General features: G+C 51.1%; 2 protein-coding genes across 4 annotated transcripts in view; both read right to left on the bottom strand.

Moving 5' to 3' along the window:
- The window catches only part of CTBP2 (C-terminal binding protein 2), a 169,737-nt gene extending 158,573 nt beyond the window's left edge, over nt 1-11,164 (bottom strand). Inside the window, exon 1 of one of the 3 annotated variants that reach the window (XM_043475155.1) lies at nt 10,942-11,164. The gene's annotated coding sequence lies outside the window, so the exon portion shown is untranslated. Of the gene's footprint in view, nt 1-9,939; nt 10,017-10,417; nt 10,724-10,941 lie in introns of those variants that run through there. The other 2 variants (XM_043475156.1, XM_043475154.1) reach the window with 2 other exon arrangements.
- On the bottom strand, nt 1,825-13,013 carry LOC122446762 (collagen alpha-1(I) chain-like). The gene is made up of 12 exons (XM_043477267.1): nt 12,959-13,013; nt 12,127-12,342; nt 11,343-11,810; nt 10,830-10,964; nt 10,136-10,417; nt 9,703-9,943; nt 8,942-9,628; nt 2,945-2,999; nt 2,528-2,694; nt 2,264-2,360; nt 2,123-2,161; nt 1,825-2,061 (listed from the first exon to the last, which is right to left on the bottom strand). Exons 1-12 carry the CDS (start codon nt 13,011-13,013, stop codon nt 1,825-1,827), a joined length of 2,679 nt encoding a protein of 892 aa, XP_043333202.1.
- Nucleotides 13,014-24,530: the final 11,517 nt, after the last annotated feature.

The raw sequence follows: 24,530 nt of genomic DNA, 5'->3' as shown, positions 1-24,530 counted from the left end.
ACAAATGCAGGGCAGCAACCCAAAGGAGGTTTACCCAGCAGAATCAAATTTCTGGCCAGTTTTTACAGGAGTGGTGCAAACAAGACTATTCCGATTAGGTGAAATCCTCACCCTCTCCCTGGTCTCTTCTCCCAGATTCCCCCCACGATGAACACGGGGGCTCACTCTCACTGGAAGACGTGCATAATGAATCCAGCAGGAAAGGGAACAGCCAGAGGGAGGGAGGGGAGCGCCCCAACCACCTCCAGCCCCTCCGCCAAGAGAGGGAAACCCGCCGGGAAGGAGGCTCTGATTTCACTCACCCGGACCACAGACTTGTAAATCCGACCCTTACCTACTGGTAGAGAAGGTACCTGGCCACTAAATCCAACTTTACCACCAAAAAACCCCAAACACTGAAAGCTATCCACATAATCTCAGGGCCAGTGTGTGCGTGCTCATGCACACACATGCGTGTTTGGGGGAGGGCTGCCCTTCAGCGACATCCCCCAGAGACAAGGCAAAACGGGATCAGGAGGACAGAAGGGGTCGGACGTGGGGACCACTGCAAAGCCACCCCCAAAGGCACCCAAGTCCCAAATCAAAAGCCAGAAGAAGCCTCAATCAACCACAGAGAAACCAGAGCCAGGTGGAGCTGGCTTCTGGCCCTCTAGTGGCCTAACCCCCGCCCCCTCTGTTTCTTGATTGGTGAAACAGTGACCATCACTTCTGCCTGGGAGAGGCCAGACCAAAGGCACTGTGCCCAGCCCTCGGGGTCCTTCTGGTGTCTGGTCTTTGCCCGGACAGTGAGTTTATGGTCCAGAGGGAGAATTCTCCCCCCACTGCACCCAATGCACCCCCCCCCCCACCGGTCTACTGAGCCTCAGGCTTCTGCTCAGCAGCCATGCTGTTCATTAACTCAGAAAGCGGAGTGAATTTAAAACAGGCCTGGTCCAGGAAACCATCTAGAAACCCTTCGTTGGCATTAGATCGTGAGATCCCAACAAAAGACCACTAATCAAAGGCGGAAATTAAAACAAGCCAGACTTCTCATAGCCCCATGTGATCTGGAAGGCAACTCTGGGCCTGAGAAAGATCATTGTTTCGGAGAAGCCATCTGAACCCTGGGGAGAAAGTGCCAGATGTGGGGCAAGCGTGAACGCTCACCTCCCCTGTGCTCTCAGCGCGGCGGGGAAGAGCCCCTCCCCAGGGACTCCGGCCTGGTCCTCAGCTCCAGGAGCTTCAAGTCCCAGCTCTGCCACCTGGAGGGCGGGAGAGCGCCCTGTTCCCAACACCTCACCCACCTTGTTGTGAAGGTTCAATGCAAACAGGGGCCGAGCGTCTTAGTGAGAAAGATACTAAGAGGCTCAATAAAGGGCAGTCCGCAGTGTTATCATCACAAAAACAGAACGACTTAAACTGCCTGCAAGCACTACTTGGGTACCAAGTTAAGCCTGCGGGGCCAGTGAGCGCCAAACACAGAGAAATCCCTCCTCCAAGAAGAGGGGTGCAGAAAGGAAAAGTCATCCCGGCTCTTCACTTACTGGCCGCAGCCTCTGGTCACATGGCCCATCCGGCTCCCAGCCTGGAGAAGCCTGCAAAGGCCCGGGAGCCCTCGGAGCTACGACCGCGCTCTGCGCGTTTCAAGCGAAATAACCCCGATTTGAAGGTGGCGGCGGAAACCGCGGCCTCAACACCGCCCCGGGGACAGGATGCCGAGCCGGCCAGGCCGCGGCCAGGCATTGGACCGTCTACCAGCTCGTTGCATCTGAGCCACCATCGTGCAATGGACGAACCTCCCTGGCCGGCGGGGGGTGGCGGGCGGGACGACACACGACTCCAGCTCTAAGGTCCCCGGAGCCTGCGATCGTCGTCGGGGGGTCGGGGGGGGGGTTCCCTGGGGCACCGTCGAGCGGAATACCTGCTTCTACTCCGAGCCTCGCTCGCGGGTTCGGGGCCCACCTCCGGATCGTACGTCCTCTCCCGGCTCCTTCCAGGTATCGGCCGGGGGGGCGGGGTATGGGAAGGGCGCGGGTCAGTCCCAGGGTGGGCGGCCGCGAAGGGGAGGGACTCCGCACGGGGCTGCGGGAGGGAGGCGGAGGAGGAAGTGGGCACCGCGGGGGGGAAGGGCCATCTCCATCACCTCTCCACAGCGGCCCCGCAGCGGGAAGCGGCTCCCTATCTACAAGTGAAAGGGCGAAGCGCCGGGGGAGGGGCGCTTCCGGCTGAGTCGGGGGCCGTGCTGTGGATGGGGTGGGGGTGGGGGTGGGGGTGGCAGGTACACCAGATAGCCGAGGGCCCCCCCGGGGGGCAGGGTAGGATCGCCCGGGCGAGGCCGCAGGTAGGCGGTCTTCGGAGGCGGAGCCTCCAGGTAAGCCAGTCTGGAGGGGAAGGAAGGAGCCGCCGGGTCCGCGGGCCCCTGAGGGTCAGGAGGGCCTCACCTTCGGGGCTGGGGTCGCAGAAGCCCCGAACCCCAGACGCCAGGAGACTCCGTCCTTCCAGCAGGGCCCAGCACCCCAGCTGGCGGGGCGGGGCAGCTGCAGACTACGCCCCCTCCAGGTAGCGCGTGGCCAGGTAGGGCGGGTTGGCCTTCACCCAGGCCCCAGCGTTGCCCTCCCCGCAGCACAAAGTCGAGCAGGAGCCCGGAAGTCGCCCTGTGGTCAGTCTGGGCGGGACGATGGGGTTCCCGGGCGCCCGGGGGCCCCCAAACTCCAGCTACGGAAACAGGAGGCGGAGATCGGCCTCTTTATGACTTGGCAGAGGCAATTCAACATTTCTTCCTCGCATAAAATAGGAATTGCTCTATTTACCTAGCCCGCAGGAGCGTCGTGAAGATTAATGACTGTGAAATGTTCTTAAGATCAAAAACATTCTGAGATTTTACTTGTAGGCACTTATATGTCCATATTGCTATCTGCACCAGGAAAACATACTCTATGCCCCCCTGGAGTGACTTTTAGCCCACGACCACAAAGCGCTGAGGAAATGGAATCAGGTAGGACGCTGTGTCCTCCCGGTATCTGTTATAGGGGCAGAAACCGTGGCATCCACACTGGGCCCCAAGGGGCGGCTGGAGGAATCAAACAGCATTGCAGCCCACACAGTTCACTGTCTGAAGAGGGCCTGGAAAGAAACTTTTCAAAACATTTATCACACCACCAGGAAAAAGTCGCAGCATTCCTACCCCTCCAAGCGTGGGCCGCCCTTGGGGGGGGGGGGGTCTCTGCTGTTTGAAAAGCCTCTGCCCCACCCTGGGGGCCCAGTGGTCAGTCAAGTTCAGCCAGTGCTAGGAGCCCACGCAGCCCATCTGGCCTGGCCGCTCCCACAGCAAGGCCTCCCTGGTCTCACTAGCCCTCTGTCCCTCCCAGCAAAGCACACCCATGAGACCAGGCAAGGCCACTCCAGTCCCCTCGACCATCCCTGGACAGGGTTTGCAGAGCTCTGAGCCCACCCCCATCCCACTCCCCTAGCTAGCTGCTGGCCCTGGCTGCCCTCCAGGTGGGCAGACCCGGAAGCTGCAACACCCTACGGGCTTCTCACCATCCAAATGGGTGTGCGGCTCACCTGGGCCTGAACAAGCAGACTTTGTTTGCACTTCTGGACCAACCGCACTAAACACATCCATCAGCCAAAGAATCAAGTCCCGGCCAGGGTTCCTTCAGCAGGAAAGGTACACACAAGGCTTCCTTCCTGTCCTCCACCCAGGACAGCCAAGGAAATTCACCTGCAGCTCCTCCTGCCCCCTACCCCCGTCCCCCTATCCATCCCTCCCCCCAACCTCCCCCTACACAGAGTCACACACCTGGGGCCGCTACAAACACCACAATCACTTCCAGGTTGGATGCAGGGCATTTTCACCCATCAAGCTTTTTAAATTGCCATGCCTGGGGAATCAGGCCAGAGGATCTCTAGTTTATCTCGGTCTCCAGTTCTTTCCAAAGAAACTTCCTGGGATTCCATGACTCCATAATGAAGTTTTTGTTTGTCCTGTGCTGAAGGCCAGATTTCAGGCATGGCTGGAGCAGAGCAGTGAGTTTACAACCCCATGGCCAGCCTGGGCACTGCAGAGAGACCCACACATTCCCCATTCTGTTCAAAGGCCCTTCCAAGATTCTGCCACAACCTGGGCTGGGATGAGACACAGAAAAGTGTCCATGACTTGGAACCAATCTTCAAGCCAATTAATAGCACCTCAAGTCGTAACTAAGGATTTACTTTAATGCAAAAAGCACCTTTCTGAGCACTTTTGAGAGGGAGGGAAAGTAACAATGTAAAGTTTCATTGTTGTTGGGTTTTTTACCTTACAAGCCCAAAGGATTTTAAGAATCACAGGGTTCTGTTGAAAAGCACCACCTCCCCCCATCCCAGGGACTCTAAGTGAACAACACCCAAAGGCAGGCTGCCTACCAAGTTCAAGCAACAACAGCTATTTGGGATTAACATCCCCTAAATACCATCTGATGGTCCTGCAGATAATGAAGGCTCTGTTAATACCCAGAAGCGAAGTCACAATTCTCCATGAAAGGAAAAGCATCCCCTACACGCATCCATGAGTAAGAACCCAAGTGTCTTATCATTGTTGTTGTGAATATTAAGCCAACCTTAAGCAACCATCTGTTACATTTCGTTACAGAAACAGTTAAAGCAGATCATTTCTAAAACATTCACTCAAGGAGGAACCAGACTAGATACAGGTAGAAAGTCAACTGGCCCCCAAAGTTGTAACCAAAGCACCTCACTCCAATCAAAAGGGGCATCAATCAGGCCTCAACAGGGAGCCAGGGCTACACTGACCCCAGTTCTGGGAGGGGCGAAAAAGAAGGTTGACAGGAGCGCCCGCCCCTGTAGCAAGAGTTTTGGCCCCACTTGGGAACCTCAGCTTCCATGTGCAAGCAGGAAGCTTGGTGAATGGAGGAAGAAGATCCAACTCAGAGGAACGTTTCCAGAAATAGCAGCAGCTGCGCAGCAAAATACGAAAATCCAACAAATACTCATTTTCACTGCACTTTCCCTAACACCACCAACAAACCCAAAATGACTTTAATGTGAGGAAAATATTAAAAATAAACACCATTGCTTCCTGTGACTTCAGATGCCTCGATTTCTGGTAAGGGTTGAGTATGATTTCTGAAAATTGCATTCCAGGGAGACAAAAAGTTTGCTTCGTGTACACTTTCTTTGAAGAACCCTGTTATCTGCTTTCAGAATCTTGCCTCCAAAAAAGTAGACGACTGAGGAGAGAAAGCACACCAAGTTCCCCAGCAGTCCAGAAAAGACCACCTTCTAAGAAAAAGTCTGGAAAGGGAACAGGCCGGCGGCTGGGCAAAGACGATGACTGCAAGTCTGGTTCCCACCGCCGTCTGCAGCTCCTGAAGTTTCTGTGTTCCCCAGCAGTTAGAGAATGAAGCTGCCCCTTGGCTCCCATTGTCAACATTCCACACAAACAATGGCCTGGCTCGCTCATATTGTACATTCTGTATTCATCTGCGAATCCCGGTTTTTAGCACAATGCGCAAAGCCCTTCTTTTCACTGGTGCAGTCCTGAAGGCCCAAGTGTAGCTGTAATTTCGGCTGGAAACACTAATAATGATGCTAAGAGCAAACTACACATGAAGCTGAGACATTAATTTGTTCAGATTATTAGAGTCACATTGATGGCATTTGGATACTACTGTCCATTAAATCATGATCAAAAGAAAGGCTGAACACCTTAAAAATGGTTCTGAAGTTTTTAGCAATTATTAAGTATAATTTTCCAAACCCAGAGATAGGTATGTTTAAAAAAAAAAAAATCCCTTTCATGAGTCTTTGATACATATTCCATCAAACACACACTTGAACAAAAATTAACTTCAAAAGATTAAGTGAGGGTGGTGGGGTGGGGAGTTTCATATTTTTCCTTCTTTCCCAGGACGCTGTAACTTTAACTGTAGCAGCGTAAATTAGGACATGCTTACCAGCTGGAAAGGAGAAAACTGATACTGCCCAGGCAGTATAGCCTCTGAGAGCATATCCATTCCAGCATTTTCACGTGCCTGCTAAAAGTCTGCAGTAGGGGAAGTCCACACAAGCATTCCTTAGCTAGCGAATCGCACAGAAACCTTCTTGGAGAACAAGGCACAGTGTTTCAATACGCAGTGTTAAGTATGGTACATCTATTGGAAGGGTCAAGCAAACTGCACTCCCGTTTTTTTAATTACTACGAAAATGTGTTCCACCCGCTGTAACTGAACTATCAGCCAGGCGGTGGAAATACTACCAGAGCTGTGCTCTGCCGAACAGATAAATTTCCCTTCCCAATCATGTCCTATACGGACATATATTTGTGGCCAGTATCGGGAACATGAGACACGTGGACTGCTGCTTTTCGCCGATAGAAAGATCATTAACAGAGGGCCCCAGGCTTGTACTCACATACGTTATGGTGACAGCCCTTCTGTACCGAAATGACAGAGGTAAAAAATGACAGCTGGGGTGGCCCTTCAATGGTTGCTGTAAACGCTTTACATTTTTTCCATTTAGGGAAAAGTGTTAAGTGCAAAGGGGATAACTTTGCCTTCAAAAATGATTCATGATGGAGAGAACTGTTGGCCAACGGCTTTGGTGCGCTAGACCCCAGCGGGGCCACCCTTTTGGTTTTGAACCTCAAGGCTTTCCAATGGTGTGCGCCATCCTGAGCTCCCTTTGCCAGAGTATAACAGTTCCCAGCAATAAAATTCTTTCCCACCGTTGCAGTGTGCATGCCACACTGCTACACTATGTCCACACTCATCTTGTACCTGGTCGCTAGCCACTCACACCACTAAAAAAGTTCCAGGTTAATTTTGCAGTTTTGTTTGTTGTTGTTGCTATTTGTCTCTCATTAAAACACTTTTCAGACTTATGAATAGGATTTCCTTCTGGAGTTTTACAAGTCAAGAGTAAATGTATTGATTATTCCCTGAAAGGGTAACTGATGGCTAGTTAATCATTATACAGATAGCAAGTTTTCCTGTTTCATCTTGTGTACACGACCAGATTAACAATGCCAGGGAAAGCAAACTCGACTCTGCAGGAACAGGTGCGCCCTGAGTCTTAAAAGGCCAAAATATCTCACAAAGTATGTCACTGGTGTATTTTTACAATGCTAGTAGTAGTCGTTTTTAAGTAGCCAAACTTTTTAACTTTTTTAACTTTAAAGAGACACACTTTGCAAATATTTCTTCACCTAGTCAATGACTAAGTGCCAGACCCAAGTTGCAATTCCAGCCCGGAAAAGAGACCCTCTTAGGGACAAAGAGGTTTTTTGTTGTTGTTTTCTTTTTGCTCTTGTTGCTTAAATCACAGATAAGAGATGGGAATTCGCCTTGCCCCTCCCCCAAGGAGAACATCCAGTTAAGGGACAGTTTCCAAGATTCCAACTGAAATCTTAAATAGCAGGGCTCTGAGCTCAAATCCACACAGCTACAGAGAGCACCCACCACCCAGTTGTTATTAACCCACCATCAGAAAACAGGACAAAAACAAACCTAGCTGTATCTTCCCCACCTTGCTTTATCAACAGGAAAAAGAAATAAACCAAAAGCCACCTAGTTAGGTCCAAAACAAGCTCCAAACCCAAGATTCGTAAATTTCCTCTAATAACTGTTTTCTACAGGGACAAACAGGGGTCCCTACCCCTCGGGCACAGAAAACCAATCAGGGTCATAAATTCCCTTTGCCTTCAACCCTCACTCCCTTCTACCAGGGACAGACTGGGGGGAGGGGGTGACCCAGCATCAACACTTGCGCTAAACCCCCCAATGCTCTACAGAAATATGCTGGCTTATTTCCTTTGTTTGGTCCTGTTATACTTGATCAAGTGTGAACTATTAAACTGGTTTCATTAAAGGCAAGTACATTCACAGCTAGCATCTAACTTCAGTGGCAACTGGAAGCATATTTTGCAAGAAGGAGGGCCTGGTTTTTTGCTTGAAATCTACCATCTCATTAACTTTTCTTTTGGGGGCAATAAAAAGGGCACTAGGGTTTTTACAGGAGAGTGTCAGAGCCGCACAGAGATCTGATGCTAGACAAAAGGATATTTAGTGTTTCAACTCTGGGATAGGGTCCCTGGTACTTAAAAAAGAGAAAAGAAATCCTGTTTCAATATGAAAGCTGCTCTGACTGAAAGTGTTTAATTAGCATTTTGAATATTACTTTGTAATTGCTCTACGAAGTACTCTTTGAAATCAAATGATTATAAAAACAAGATCCTTACAAGTCCCATTACTTCAAAATGTAGGGGGAAAAAAATTTTTTTTTTTTAAAAATCAAAACAGTGGAATTCTAAGCACATGAAAACTGAAGTTCTACTTTGAGAACCGTAGAGGCAGAACAGCAGTTAAAAACAACACGAGGTAAATTTTAAACTTGTCTTTGAACCCAAGCACCTAGCAGAGAAGAGTGTCTTCTTTGAAGGAACAGTAGGAGAGTTTGATTTATTTCACCAAAGTCGGGAGGCAGAATCACTTAGTAAACTAACCAAAATAAACGTCCCCTCCAAATTATCCATGTCAGATAAAAATATACCAGTCTCTACAATATCCAACAGAATTGCAAATAAGGCACTTAGCATTTTAAATTCCCAATGCATATTTATAGAATAGAATTCTCTGGTCTACCCTTCGAGCCACTCACGTCTGACTCTCTAAGAACTTAACCCGATCTCCAGTCTTGAAAGAAAAAAAAAAAAAAAAAAACGGGGAAAAATCCAGAAAAATCTGTTTACCCGGGAGAGAGCAAGTGAGCCCGGCGTGACGACGCAGGCCACCGCCAGCAGCCTCCACCGCCAAGGACGCAGATCAAGCGGGGATTTCTACGAAAAATTCCTTTCACTTGTTAAATACTAAGGACGGGGACCCTTGGAGCCAACTGCTGCTTGGGCCGCCTCCGGGAAAAGTATTCCGGGGGCTGGGAGCACTACATACACTCGCGCGCGCACTCACACTCGCTGTCCGTGACCATCGGCGGCGGCGGAAAGCGAGCCGCCGGAGGGAGTGTGTGCGCGTGTGTCTCGACGCGGCCGGCGGTGACCGCGCCGAGCTCCCGGGCCCGCGGCCTCCCAGCACCCGGGCGCTGCGTGGGCAGCAGGCGACCGGCCACGCCGTGGGCCTCTCCAGCTGGTGAAGGGCCCCCGCGCGCCCCGGATCTCGCGCGTCCGTGTCCAACTTGCCCCGGGGCGCTGGGAAGAGCGCCAGGCAGAGAAAGAAAGGCGCTTCCCCTCGGCCGCGCGGGTCGGTCCGGCGCCGCGGAGGACAAGGAGGGAGAGGCGATCACGGCCGCCCGGCTGTCGCTGCGCCGCGCCGAGTCCCCGCCGCCCGGGGCGCGCCCTCGCCAGCCCCTCCTGCGAAACTTTTTCTTTTGGGTTCGCCCCACCCGAAAAGTGCGGCCAGGGCGGGGGAGGCGGGGGAGGCGGGCGGGCGGGCAGGGTTCGCGGCGGCCGCGGCAGCGGCGGGCGAGGAGGAAGTGGTGCCGGCGGGAGCGCGGCCGGGCAGAGGAAATGCCCGGCCAGCTCGGTCCCCGCCCGCGCCCGTCGCCCGGCTCGCCCCTGGCCCCCGCCCCGCTGCGACTTTGGCGGGCCGAGCCCGGCGCGGCAGTGGCGGCGGCGGCGGCAGCAGATGTGGCCCGGCTGCCCGGAGGAGCCAACAATGCGGGGCCGGCAAAACAAAAGGGTTCCACTTCGCCTGCGTTCCCGTCTCTCACTTGCGCTCCTCGGGCGCCGCGCGGGATCCCCTGCCAGCAGGGGCCGCTCCCCTGGGGGCCCGGAGCCGCGCGCGCCCCGTTTTCCCAGTGGACCCCCCGTTCCCCTCCCCCGCCCCGCAGGCCCCAGGCCCCGCGCGCTCGGACTCCTGGTCCCGGGGGATCCGGCCGTATTGTCCCCGCGGCGCGTCGCGCGCTCGGCCTGGGTCGCTGGCGGCCCCCGCGCGCGCGCGCACCCACCGGCCTCGGGGAACGGGAGCCGGGGGCGCCTAGGAAACCGTCGCCGAGACGCCGCCGCCGCCGCTGCCCTCCGGACGCCGCCGCGCTCGGGGTTTCTTTTTTTTTTTTTTTTTTGCCAATCCTGATGGGAAGGAAGGTGACCGCCTACTTCGCATTCATCAACTCTCATCACAACAACAAAAATCCTGGCGCAAACAGCGGCCAGCGGGCGCGATCGGCGGCGGGGGGGGGAGGAGGGACGGCAGGCAGGGACCCCCGGGCCTGCGCCCACCCCCCGAGCGCCGAGCGGGGACACCGGGCCGGGGGGGTGGGGGGCGCAGACCAAGATGTCCTCGGATGCCGGCTCGGTGTCCTTCGCCCTCCTCCTCCTCCTCCCCCAGTGGCGCAGTGAGGCGCGGGCGCGGCGCCCCCCAGCCCGCGGCCGCAGGTGAGGCGGGGGCGGCGGCGTCCCCAGCCCTCCCCCGGGCCCCCCCCTTACCTCGTCCCGGGCCGCCGGCGTCCACGGCGAAGGGCGCCCACCCGGGAGGCGGCGGCGGCGGCGGCAGCGGCGGCGGCTCCCGCCCCTTCCACCCCACCCGGCGGCGGTGGCGGCGGCGGCGGCTGTGCGGGTCCCCCGGGTCAGCGCGGCATGGCTCCCGGCTCCGTCCCTCGCTCCTCGGGCCGCCGCCGGCTCCTCTGGGCCGCTCCCGGGCCACCTTAAAATGACACACGCACACAGGGACACACACACAAAAACTTAATCTCTCCAGCTCCCCGCCCCTCCCCCTCCCGGCCTCCCCTCCCCTCCCCTCCGCTCCCCACCCCAGCCCTCCCCTCCCCTTCCTCCTCCTCCCCTCGCCGCCGAGCCTCTTCCTACTTCCCCACCCACCCCACCCCCTTCCTCCGCCCACCCGGCTCCCGATCCTCCCCAGCCCGGTCCTGGCCCCGCGCCCGGCCGCCCGGCCGCCGGGAGGGGGCCGCGCTGGGGGTCCCCGGCCCGCACCCGCCCCGCGCCGCGCTCACCCCCGAGAGGATGCTGCTTCCAACTTGGATCGGGGTGGGTGGGGGGGCGGGGGAAGGGAGCGTCCGGGAAGCTGAGCGCCTCCCGGCTATTTGCTCTTCTTTATTTGTTTTCTCCTCCGGGGAAGGAGGAGGAAAACGGAGAGAAAAGGAAAGGGGAAGAAGCGGCGCGGCCGCGTCTCGCGGTGGCCGCCGGCTGCGCAGGAGCGAGGCGGGAGGCGAGGTGAGGGTCGCAGCTCGCTCACTCCTCGCTCCCTTTTTTTTTTTTTTTCCTTTTGGGCAAAGGCGGGGTCTCTCTTTGCAAACCAATGACACAACCCCACATGGGCCGGCCTCGCCCCCTACAGATACTCTTCACTACAAATCGGCTCTCTCGGGGGATTAGTGGCTCCGCGAAAGTGCACACGGGCGCGGCGGGCGGGCGAGGGGGCCGGGCGCGGCGGGCACTCCCCGGCCTGGCCCCGCCCGGGAGGCCCTGGAGACTCGCTGGGGCCTCGGGGGCAGGGGCCGGGCCGGGCCGGGTTGGGGCGGGGGTGGGGGTGTCCGGCGGCCGCGGCCGGGAGCCCGGCCCTCCAGCCGCCCTCCTTCCTCCTCCGCCCCTTCCACGTGGGGCCCCGGGCGGCCGGCCACGTGGGGGGACTCGAGTGCGCGCGGGCTTTGGCGCGGCGCCCCAGGGTGGCCCTGGCTCCGGCGGGCCCCCAGCCAGGCCCGCGGCGCCGACCTGCCCCCTTCCCGGCCCCGCGGCTCCAACTTCCTCCCGGGCCCCTCCGCCGGCCGCTTCTGCCTTCTTAGGCCCGCGGGGTCAGGCGCGGGCCGGCCACAGGGGGCACTTGCGCTCCCCAAATCCGGATCCGGGAGACGCTTGCCCGCGCCTGGCCCGAGGGGCGGCGGATGGCTGTGGGTGCGCGCGGAGGGAGCCCGATGTGCTGGAACTCGCAGCGGTTGTGTTCCCTACGAGAAGCAAAACATTTTTTACACATTAAAAAAAAAATGTTCTTCCTGTTGCCTGGATCTCGCTGGGGCTATTTTTAAAGCCTCGCCTTTGGGTGGGAGCTCCGGGCCCCGCGGGACGGAGGCGCTCTGCGGCTGGGTTCCCCCACCACCACCCCGCCCCGCCCCGCTCCAGAGTCGGGGACCTGGGCTGGCGCGCCGTCCCGAGGCCCCGAGGTTGGTGTCTCTACACCAAACCTGGGATCCAGGCCGAGCGCCGGCTGCAGCTACATCCCACGCCCGTGGCCCGCGGCGTTGGAGCGCGGTTTGCTGGAGGGACTCCGCGATGCGGGCTGGGAGGGCTCTTCTCCTTGCGACCCAGAAGCCCACCGACTGTCATCTCTCGTCCCCGAGATCGGCCGCGCGTCCTCCGAGGGCCCCCGGTGTGGGCTGAACGGAGCCCTTCGTCTCGATCTGTTTAAAAACCATATTGAGATGTTACGAAGTGGATTGAGATGTTGAGCTGGAAAGGCGTGGGGAGGGGTGTGAGGCCCGGCCTCTGCAGGCCTCCGGGGCAGCGGTTCCTGGAGCCGAGTCCCCGGGTTTGGCTTCCCGCGTACCCGGGAGTGCACCACGCCCTACGAATCGGAGGCAATTTCAGCCGGGGGCTGGGGGTCAGAGAAAGGGCCCCCAAACCGTGGAGTCCTGTTCTGTCTCCCCAAGAGCGCAGCTCTAGGCCTCTCGGTCTATTAACATTTTTAAAACCCCTACTCAGGCCCGCAGCGTGTGCTAAAGTGCGCCCAGGTTGGCAGGCGCGACCGGCCTTGTGGGGGTCCTGACTCCTCAAGGTTGCTTTATCATCCAACAATAGGTTTTCGAACCCTACTGAAGACCTCCTAGAAGTGGCGGCTGGGCGGGACGAGGCTTTTCACACCCTCTAGATCACAAAATTCTGTTACTAGGATGTCCGAAGCTCGTTTTCTGCTTGACACTACTAGGCCCCGGAGGGCCAGCTGGAATGGCTCCGGTTCCGCTGAAAAACCGCCAGAGCCGCACTCTTAACGGTCCCCATCTTCTGACCACTCCGCACCCCCAGAAACATTTTCGAGGCGCTCCTCTCCCCAGCAGTTTTGCCTCAAGGTCATGGCGCCCAAGATAGTTCTAGGTTATACCCCGACCCCACCCACCCCAGACTACTGCACTACTGTCATCTGCTTTTTAGGCATAAACTATAATAACCAGAAAGATTTTCTGCTTGCGTATTTCAGTGATGATCTTTGGTTCTGAGTGGCCCTCTTTTCACCCAGAAAGCACAGAAAGTCAGTTGGTTTTTTAGATCACTTGTTCAACTTTTATGTCTACATGAATTTGACCTAAACTTAGAAAATACTGTGTTCATTGTTTTAAGAATGTTTAAAAAAGAAAAAGGTATCTTCAGAACCAGAACCTATTTCTCATTTCAACTTGATACCCTGTATTTTGAAATAGAGTCCATTTGCCCACAACACAAATTATTTGCCCCCAATAATTTGAGTTACTTCAAATTCCAATTTTCTAAAGATATTTATTTATTTATTTATTTTTTCTGTTTAGTTGCGGTGTGTGCGATCTTCTTATTCCAGGGACTGAACCCTTGTCCCCTGCACTGGCAGGCAGATTCTTAACCACTGGACCGCCAGGGAACTTCCTCAAACTCCAGTTTTTAAAAAGATGTTCTAGACAGCAACAGGAATGTTTAAATGGGCAAAGAGTTGAATAGACATTTCTCAAAGGAAGAGATATACAAATGCCCAACAAGGAGATTTCCCTAACATAAGGAAAATATGAATCAATATCACAGAAAAATACCACATCATATTCATCAAGATGGCTATTATTAAAAAAAAAAAAAAACAAACAGAAAATATCAAATATTGGTAATGATGTCAGAAATTAGAAATTAAATATAAATTGGTGCAGCCACTGTGGAAAACAGTTTGGTAGTTCCTCAAAAAGTACTGTAGAGTTTACTAGATGATCAACAATTCCAATTCTAGATATATACACAGAACAATGGAAAGTAGGGTCTCAAACAAGTATTTGTATGCCAGTGTTCATAATAGTAGCCAAAAGGTGGAAATAACCCAAATATCTCTCAAAGGATGAATGGATGAAATGTGGTCTATACACACAATAGAATATTATTCAGCCTTTAAAAAGGAGAGAATTCCAACACATGCTAAACATGGACCAGCCTTGAGGACATTATGCTAAGTGAGATAAACCAGAGACTAAAGGATAAATATTATGATTCCACTGATATCAGGTGTTTGGAATAAGCAAAATCATGGAGACAAATGGAAAGAGATGACCAAGGGCAGGGAGGTAGGGAGAAAGGGGAGTTATTGCTTAATGGGCACAGAGTTTCTGTTTGGAATGATAGAAAAGTTCTGGAAATGGATGATGGTGACAGATTCCACAATAATTGTGAATGTGCCTAATGCCGCACAACTGTACACCTCAAAATGGTAAGTTTTATGCACGGCTTACTGCAATATAAATGTTGTAAAGTAGCTTTTGTTTTACAAACCTTAGTTTATACTTACAATTATATAAAGGTATTTTTTCAATAAGAAAAAAATCAAGATAAAATGTTTTAAAATATATTTCAGTTAATTTTCTGAATAAATGCCTTTTACTAATTTTGATCTATGCCACTTACCTTTACAGTATATAGTACTGAAATGCTAATTTTTTAGTACTCTCTGTGCTCTCTTCCCATCTAATCCTATTTAATTGGTCAGGTTTAATTTCTGGTGTCCCAACATAGATTTTGAAAGACACAAAAAAGAGTCACAAAAATAACAATAGCAGCAACAAATGTTGGTCCTTGACTCGCTAGGATGCCTGGCACTGGGTTAAGCCCTTGACATGCATCTTTAATCCTCATAGCAACCCCTGAAGAGACAGGCTAGTATTATCCCCATTTTACAGTTGAGAGAACGTGAGATTCAAAGACTTCATGTGACTTCCCCAAGGTCACACTGCTGGTGAGAGAGGAGCTGGGGTTAGAGCCCTGTCTGTCTAATTTTGTTTATATACACATATCTTCATTATTAGTGTGGATTCAAAAAAGGCGAACTTAGTTACTTTAAATACATATTTTTAGCTTCCTATATGACAGATTTTTCATTCTTCATTTTTTAGTAATAAACCTTCCATCTAATCTTTAAAGGAAGAAAGAATAAGGAACGTCCCAAAATAAATGTGCCGTCAGACACTGGTTATAAAATAAAAAGACAGAGATGGGTATGGTATGGTGGATTTTAAGACTCCTGAGGATCAATTTCAGAACAACAAACAAAAGCTGTAATAGTGAAAGTAAAAAATAAATGATTACTGAGAATCAGGATTCCACATATTACTTTCATGTTAAGGAAGAAGTAATATAAATAGTTCAGAAATGTTGCATCTAACACTTTTTTTTTCTTTTTTGCCTTGCAAAAGAGCCATAATCACTTTTTCCTGATGATCTGAGTTAAATAGAAAAATCCATTCACCCAGAATATTTCATTTGTTCAGGTAATCTAATGATAAAGAAACTGCCTGCCAATGCAGGAGATCTAAGAGATGATGGTTTGATCCATGGGTAGGTAAGATCCCCTGGAGGAGGGCATGGAAATCCACTCCAATATTCTTGCCTGGAAAATCTCATGGACAGAGGAGCCTGGTGGATTACATTCTATAGGGTCGCTATGAACCAGACATGACTGAAGTGATGTGGCAGCAGCAATCTTGTTAATCAAGCTTCTGAAGTGGGAGGAGTTGGAAACGTACACACTGCCCAGAGATGCGCTGTAGAAGAGGCTTTTCCTTTATTCCGGGGAACTCAGTTTACTGGCCTGGGGAGCCTCCAGTCCTGGGAGATGTTGCCAATAAAAGGCAGCTTTGTGCCTTCTGGTTTGATTCTGTTTCTTCCGGGTTATCAGGTCTCCTTTGGTACTTAAAGTCCTTAGCAGAGTGACTTCTCCCCTTGTTCAAGAAGTCTCCTTCTTTCCAGGTACTAGAATTTGGGGTTCAAAGCAGGGGTGTTTTCCAACCCCGAGGCTCTGGGGAAAGGGCTTCTCTCTCCAGTTGAGGGGTCTGGCCCAGAGGAGCCCCGGCGCTGCGGCGTGTGGGAGGGTGTATAGTTCTCAGCACGCACGGAGCAGGGGCATTTTTCCTGTGGACTCGGCCATCCCCCGCTGACCAGGCCTGGCACAGCTGACCCTTGGAGATGCTGCTTTTCCTCCAGAGCACACACCACCCACCCCAGGCCCTCCCACAGGGCCACCTTCCCCCATGGATGCACTGTGCGTGTTAGTCACTCAGCAGTGTCTGAGTCTTTGCGACCCCATGGACAGTGCCCGACCCAGGGATCGAACTCACACCTCTTGTTACTTATGTCTCCTACATTAGCAGGTAGGTTCTTCACCACTTGCACCTCCCGGGAAGCCTCGCATACATACATACACATGAAAGAAAGTGAAAGTTGCTCTGTTGTGTCCGACTATTTACCACCCCATGGACTGTAGCCCACCAGGCTCCTCTGTCCATGGAATTCTCCAGGCAAGAACACTGGAGTGGGTAGCCGTTCCCTTCCCCAGGGAATCTTCCCAACCCAGGGATTGAACCCAAGTCTCCCGCATTGCAGGCAGATTTTTTTCCCGTCTGAGCCATGAGAGAAGCCAGTACATAAACATACATGTGTATAAATAAACAAACAAATGGCATCTTTCATGAAGATCTAATGGTTTGCTTTTAACAGATAATTGAAAAGTGTAAACCCACTGCTATGTTTAAAATGGATAGCCGACAAGGACCTACTGTCCAGCCGTGGGGCTCTGCCCAGAGTTGTGTAGTGACCTGGATGGAAGCAGAGTTTGGGGGAGAATGGGTACATGTATATGTATGTCTGTGTGTGTATCGCCGAGTCCTTCACTTGTTTACCTGAAACTGTCACATTGTTAATTGGCTATACCCCCGGTACAAAAGGAAGAGTTTAAAAAAGAAATTCAAAACTGTAAACCATGATTCCTTGTTGCCATGATTCCGTCCAAGTCAAGACGAAGCTAAAGTCAAATGTGAATGCCCAAGGATGCCACGTTCCAGGAATTAACTTTTGCCTTCCTCCGTGAAAAGTGATCTTGAACTTGCTATGAGAGAGGGCTGGTTTGTGTTGTTTGAAAAGGCATATGAAATCTTTTCATACAATTTTATGTCTGGATAGCAAAATACCAAGTGTTTGATAGTACATATTGTGGGAAATAAAGCTCAGTAAAATCTCCTTGCTTGGCACTGATGTGCTGTGACACAGGATCACTTCCTGGATTTGGAAAAACTAGTCAGACACTGTGGAAAAGAGTTTCCAGTTCACATGTTGACTTTTTGATTTACTGTGGGGTTGCTTATATGTTCTTACTATAACCAACTAAAATATTTTTTCTTTTGGAAGTTGGTGGGAAAATATTAATAAATACCACAAAAGCCCCAGCCATATCAACATCCCTGAGTCAGGGCAAGGGACTTTTCCTTTGGAGAAAATTGCAAGAATTGCTCTTAATAGCAGCTATCACATTTTGTAACATGAAATTACATGATGGTTTGACTGGTTTTGTAGGGCCTGGACTGAAGGAGGTACTTACTCGGTTAAGTATTTCTTGGATGGATGAATGAATGAATCATTCAGGGAATATATTTCAAGAGGTCTGAGCTGTACGAAAATCATATATGCAAACTGACAAAGAGAATCAAGTCATTTTTAATTGAACCTAGGATTAGTATTAGGGAGGTAGGATTGGGGGTTATCTTGAAAGCTTTTTTTTTTTAAATCTTCATTCTGTTATGTTATTTTTAACTTAAAAAAAGTGAAAGGGCAAAAGAAAACGATATATGCAACAAACAGTTTAGAAAAAAATAATAGGTATATAAAACCCATGTGCCAAATGTTAAAAACTGGTAAATCAGAGTCATGGATATATAGGAGGACTAACCACGTTCTCTGTTCATTTAAGAATTATTTCAAAATAAAAAGTTTTTTAAAAAGTAGTGGAAAAAATGGGATCCATAGCCACAGTGTGAAGTGTTGAGTTTGAAAGGCACTTATTTTCTCCTGTTTGGCAGTCTTTAAACAGGAAGGCATAATTCCTTCCCCGCTTTGTGTCTCCCTGAGAGCGGCTTTGATGTCTCTGGACCCTGGGGCCTGTAAAAGGCCTCCGGGACCGGCCACTGGTGGAGGGCGGGAGCTTTCTCCTGGCCCTGCCTTCATCAAAGACTTCTAACTGAGGGCCTTATTTTTCCTCTCCCTATCTCTCTCCTGTTTCATTTCTAGGAACCAACGGTTGTAGAAAAAAGATAGTGGCCCTAGATAATAGTGGGTTCTTTTATTGTGACTGTTTTGTGCAATAAAATGGACTAGTTGCGTGCACTTGAGTATTTCAAGGGTCTGTGTGGCGAGAGTTGCTGGGAGTTGGACTTGACTGTATTGTCACTCACCTATCTGTGTTGTTGAGGGTTCAGCTCACTTCAGAACCACATTATCTGAAGCTCTCAGTTGCTGTCTTGAATGGAGGTGGGAATTTTGCCGGGTTGTTTTCCGTGGAGTAGCTGTGTTCCTGGTGGCTATGATACAATCAGGATGTGCTTCGTAATTACTTCAGATCAGTGAGTACATTTTGCCTTTGCAGATGCTGTGGCCCTTTGCAAACACGTGTTAAAACTCCTATGCTCACACTCTATGCAGTGAGGGGTACAGATAGAAGTGGATGAAGCTCTCAGTTTCAGGATTTAATTGGCAGTTGGGTTTAAGCCCATCACTTTTATTTTTTAATTAAACACACACACATACACACAAACACTGCCTGAATCCTTTGAAAAACAGTGACTCCAGTCCTAGGAAAACAAAAACAAGCCTGCTGATTGCGGAAGTGAGTGAATCTGTAGTGTAACATACGGAGGAAATAAACAAACATATTGAGGTACTACTATTCAACAAACATTAAAGGAAGGTCTGCTCTGTGCCTGGCCTGGGCTGGACCCTTGGTACGAGATTAACCTGAGCTGGTTGCTGCTTCCCAGGAGAGAGGACCCCATGCAAACTGCATTGGCACAAGTATTACATGTTTCAATCCTCACCATAGTTTGAGGTAGAGTATAAACCCCAAATCAGGCTGTCTGTGAAAAATGAAGGAGGAGTTGGTGCAAGACTGGTTCCATGGGCTGTGACCCATGTAGTCACACAGGCTCACGTTCAGGAGGGCCCTGAGCTTGCTTTAATGCTCTGTAGTTGCTGTCTTGAAATTCTGAATAATTTGAACAAGGACCTTGCATCTTCATTTTACCCTGAACCCCACAGATTAGTAGCTGGTCCTATTTCAGTCTCTTGCCTAAAGGTCCCTCAGTCAGCAAGTGGCAGATCTAGAATGCAGGGTCATATGTCTAACCCCCAAGTACAGCGTACTTCATTTGCTTTGGGAAACTGATTGAAATATGTGATAAAACATGTCCAATCCCTGTGCAGTGGGAAAGTTTGGAATTCTCTGTTAGTGTCCCATACAGTCAAACAGAGTTAACATCAATCTCAAAAGTCCCCTGGTCTCTTAAGAGGCCACCTTATCACACACCCTGCTTGAAACCCTACACTTGGAATGTTAATTTAAAAAAAAAATTTATTTACTTATTTGCACTGAGTCTTACTTGCAGTATATGGGATCTAGTTTCTTGACCAGGGATCGAACCTGGGCCCTTTGCAGATTCTTAACTGCTGAATCACCAGGGAAGTCCCAGAATGTTAATTTTAAAGTTAGCTTTTCTGTGACATGCAGATGTCCAGACATGTCAGCAACCATGACTAACACCAGAGTCATACAGGCCACTGATGTGACTCAGCCCACAGTCCGTGGTGGGACAGCTGCTGGAATGGCCAAGGGGGTGGCCAGCCCCGTGGAACTGCCTCACGCAGGGAAAGGAACACCATCGTCAGGGTGTGTTACTCAGCTCCAAGCAGAATTGGGTTTGGGGTCTAAAACTTGTCATGCAACCTGCAGTTCCATCACCTGCAAAAGGCCCTAAACTGGAACTGACGTCAGTGAGTCCCTCCTCCTTGGGGAACTCTGTACTTTAAAAAAAAACAACGGTGCCTCCCTGAAAATCCACAAATAAGGCCCATCTTCATCAGGTCAGCTGACCTGGGAAGCCTAGGCTTGCCAATTCCCACCATTCACGGCGCACTCATTTGTCCCAGCATCATTTGTCTCATATTAGCAAGGGCGGCTCTTACATTTCGGATGAAGATGCTGAGGCTGCAAGTTTGGATCACTTGTCAAAGCCTCTCGGCAGACAAGCTAGGAGGTCCAGGATGAAACTGCACTTCTGGGCTTCCCTGGGGGTGGCGTGGATAAGAATCTGCCTGCCAACGCAGGGAACATGGGTTCAATCCCTGGTCCAGGAAGATCCCACATGCCATGGAGCAACTAAGCCTGTGAGCCGCAACTACTGAACCTTTGGGTTGCAACTACTGAGCCCGCATCCTACAACTACCGAAGCCTGTGCATCTAGAGCCTGTGCTCTGCAACAGGAGAGTAGCTCCCGCTCTCTGCAGCTAGAGAAAACCTACACAGCAGCAGAGACCCAGCACAGCCAAAAAAAAGAAAGAAGACAGCCTCGGGTCTGAGGGCTTCCCAGGCTCTCCCCGACTCTGCGGTCTGCCTGCCCAGTGCTCCCCGGGATGTGGACAGTAAGTGCCCCTGGTCCCCCGCCTGTGCATCTCTGGAGACTTGCCCTCACGTTTAATTTGTGCTGGGAAGAAGCAAAGCAGTGGTCTGCTAGTTTTCCTTCCCAGCTCCAACTTTTCAAGATTGCTCACATCTGTAGAGAACTTGATTTAAGAATACAGTGAATACCCACAGACTCACCACTTGTTGTTATATTACAACAGTTCGTTCACATTTTGTCACATTTGCTTTCACTTTTTTTTTCTATCCTCGTTGCTCAGTCACTCAGTCGTGTCCAATCCTTTGTGACCCCATGGACTGCAGCACGCCAGGCTTCCCTGTCCATCACCGACTCCTGGAGCTTACTCAAACTCATGTCTATTGAGTTGGTGATGCCATCCAACCAACTCATCCTCTGTTGCCCACTTTTCATCCTGCCCTCAATCTTTCCCAGCTTCAGGGTCTTTTCCAATGAGGCTGCTCTTCGCATCAGGTGGCCAAAGTATTGGAGTTTCAGGTTCACTATCAGTCCTTCCAATGAACACCCAGGACTGATCTCCTTCAGGATGGACTGGTTGGATCTCCTTGTAGTCCAAGGGACTCTCAAGTCTTCTCCAACACCACAGTTCAAAAGCATCAATCCTTTGGCATTCAGCCTTCTTTATGGTCCAGCTGTCACATACATATATGAGTACTGGAAAAGCCATAGCTTTGACTATATAGGCCTTTTCATTACAGACACTTTTTTTTCTTGAACCATTTGAGAGCCAGTTGCAGATATCCTGATGTTTTCTCCCTGACTACTTCAGCATGTGTCTCCTTTTAAGAAAGCTCTTCTACTCCAGAAGCCTAATATCTTATCACACCTGTGAAAACGAACAATCCCTCTTACTATCAAGGCTGCCAGTTCAGTACTGTTGAGTGTGTGGTCAGCCCACTGGGGTCATCTGGCAAACTATCAGGGACAAGATAAATACCAAAAGTGAGAGCAAGCTTTCAGAAACTTTTACAAGGATTTTTCTGAAAATATATTTATCTGTTTTGTTGCACCAGATCTCAGCTGTGGCAAGAGGGATCTTCAGTTGTAGCACGTGGGATCTAGTTCCCTGACAGGGATCTAACCTGGGCCCCTTGCGCTGGGAGCGCAGAGTCTACGCCACTGGACCACCAGGGAAATCCCACGTTCACAGTAACTTGACAGGGTACTTTTAGACCTCATAAGTTTAATAATAAAAAAACCTGGGCTTGCATTTTTGCATATTTTATTTTCAAGAAATTCACTTTTATTATATTTTATAAAAGCATCTGCTGCTGCTGCTGCTGCTAAGTCGCTTCAGTCGTGTCCGACTCTGTGCGACCCCATAGACGGCAGCCCACCAGGCTCCGCCGTCCCTGGGATTCTCCAGGCAAGAACACTGGAGTGGGCTGCCATTTCCTTCTCCAATGCATGAAAGTGAAAAGTGAAGTCGCTCAGTCGTGTCCGACTCTTAGCGATCCCATGGACTGTAGCCTACCAGGCTCCTCCATCCATGGGATTTTCCAGTCAAGAGTACTGGAGTGGGGTGCTATTGCCTTCTCCAAAAAGCATCTGAGAAACACGAAAAAAATAAAAACAAAAACTGGTTCTTCACCGCAGAGAGTTTGAGAAGCTCTGCTTAATTCCCAGACGGTTTTCAAATTTCCTCAACTTTTCAAAACATCTTTTACTAGATTTTTTTGAGAGGGATCGAGGACCCAGCTGCAGTGCACAGATTCTGTCCGGTGGTCATGAGCTCTACCCACCCTTCTGAGCAGAGACTAGGCCTTCCTCCTGCTCTTCTTTGGAACTTGAGGGTGAGCTTCCTTAGAGACAGCAACTTCAGTATTTAGGGGGTCTGCCGCTCTCTGAGGCCCCTGCAAATTACTGTTCATAAAACTATAATCATGGAAGCCCAATGACCTGACAAGCCATTTTCAAATTTTCCTTGAATGTCTTCGTGATGACAGGAAGAAAGTGTTGACGTGTCTGTGGCATTGCTGCAGAGTTACGCGGGGTAAGGCAGAAAAGCTGTGTTCGTGTTCAGCGTCAGCTCTTTGTGACGCGCTGATGTCGGAGACGGTCGGCGGGTAAACCACACAACAGCATGCGGTGCTCAGGCTTTGGCCAGACTCCTTTGCACGTGAATTGGAAGTTGTCAGGTTTGGGCTCAAGGTTGTCAGCAAGGAGGTGGTAGACCACGTGTGGGCTTAGGGACTCCCAGCCGGGAAGGGATGTGTGTGTGTCTAAATTCATGCCCACGAAAGAGAAATATTCAGCGTGACTGATGTAAGGCAGGATGCAAATAAATACCACTTGCTGCGTGTGTGAAGCATTGAATATGGTGCCCGGGACATAGTCGCTCATAGTGCAAATGCTGCTGGGCTCTGCGCCACTGGCCAGCATCACGGCTGCAAAACGAGCAGTTACACAGGCCCTGGGCTTAGAAGGGCCCTGTGTTGGGTCTTAATGCTCTGCGGCTGCCCTCAGAAAACGCTTTAATAATTGTTAACAAGGTGCCCTGCATTTGCATTTTGCACTGGGTCCTGCAAATTATGTAGCCAGTCTCATCCCTCCAATCTATTGACCTGCCTCTGATTTCATAGCAAGATGGGCTGGATGGCTGAGTGCAAGCTCAGGCTCCCCCGACACTGACAGACACACCACACACACACACGCACACACACACACGCACATACACAAACAGCACAGCTTTCCATGTTCTGCCCTGAGCCTTCTCTAACACCAAAGGATTGCCTTCGTCCCCGCTGAGCTACAACTCAGAAGGTAGGGGAAATGAAGTGTGTGTGGCGAGGGGTTCCTACAAGTGATGGTCAGTATTGGGAGTGGGAGTGGTGGGTCGAAGTTCTGGGCTCCAGCTCTCTGGACATGCACTTCTGATGTGTGTTCTGCATACTTCTTAGAGTTCCCAGGATAAGTGAGCCCCTGCTGCTCTATTTCCACTCTCAATACCCTTACTCCTGCTTCCTGGGACCACCTCCCAAGGAAACCTCTTGCACCCAAGACCTTGCCTGGGATCCTGCTTCTGGGGAAACTCATGCTAAGACAGTCTCACTAGGAGGTGTTCTATAAGCGTGTGTTATATGAACAAGTGCGTACTTAGCTCACTAGGATTATTGACAGGAGTCAATGAAACAAACTGTGGAAACCTCTGGTTCAGAGCTTGGAACATAGTAGGAGGTAACTAAGTGGTGTATGTGTCTGCGTGTGCAAACTCGGTCATGTCTGACTCCGCGACCCCATGGGCTGTAGCCTGCTAGGCTCCTCAGCCCATGGAATTCTCCCGGCAGGAATACTGGAGTGGGTGCCTATTCCCTTCTCCAGGGAATCTTCCCAGCCCGGGATCGAACCTGTGTCTCTTGTGTCTTTTGCCCTGGCAGGAGTATCCTTTACCACTAGCAGAGCCTGGGAAGCCCTCAGTCAGTATAACTGCTTTTCTAGCCTGTTCAGAGCTTCTTGTCCAGCAGAAACCGACAGGAAACATAAAAGCAAGAGTGACAGGGATGGACCACAGACCCGGCGGCTTAAAACGTCAGGAAAAGATCCCCTCCCAGTTCTGGAGGCCAGAGATCTGAATCAAGGTGTTGGCAGGGCCACGCTGTTTCTGAAGCTTGCAGGGGAGGCTCCTTCCTCGCCTCTCCAGTTTCTGGTGGTTGCTGGCACTCTTTGGCTTGGAGACGCATCACTGCCCCCTCTGCTTCAGTCTTCCTCTGTGTCTACATCTGCACCTCTGTTTTCTCTTCTTATAAGGACACCAGTCATGGGGTCAGTGCTGCGTTCAGTCGCTTAAGTCGTGTCCCCATGGACTGTAGTCCGCCAGGCTCCTCTGTCCTTGGGATTCTCCAGGCAAGAATATAGGAGTGGGTTGCCATGTCCTCCTTCAGGGGATCTTCCCA

This window comes from Cervus canadensis, chromosome 8 (genome assembly GCF_019320065.1).
Source record: "Cervus canadensis isolate Bull #8, Minnesota chromosome 8, ASM1932006v1, whole genome shotgun sequence".
Lineage (NCBI taxonomy): Eukaryota > Metazoa > Chordata > Mammalia > Artiodactyla > Cervidae > Cervus > Cervus canadensis.
This window is presented reverse-complemented; position numbering and strand designations above follow the sequence as displayed.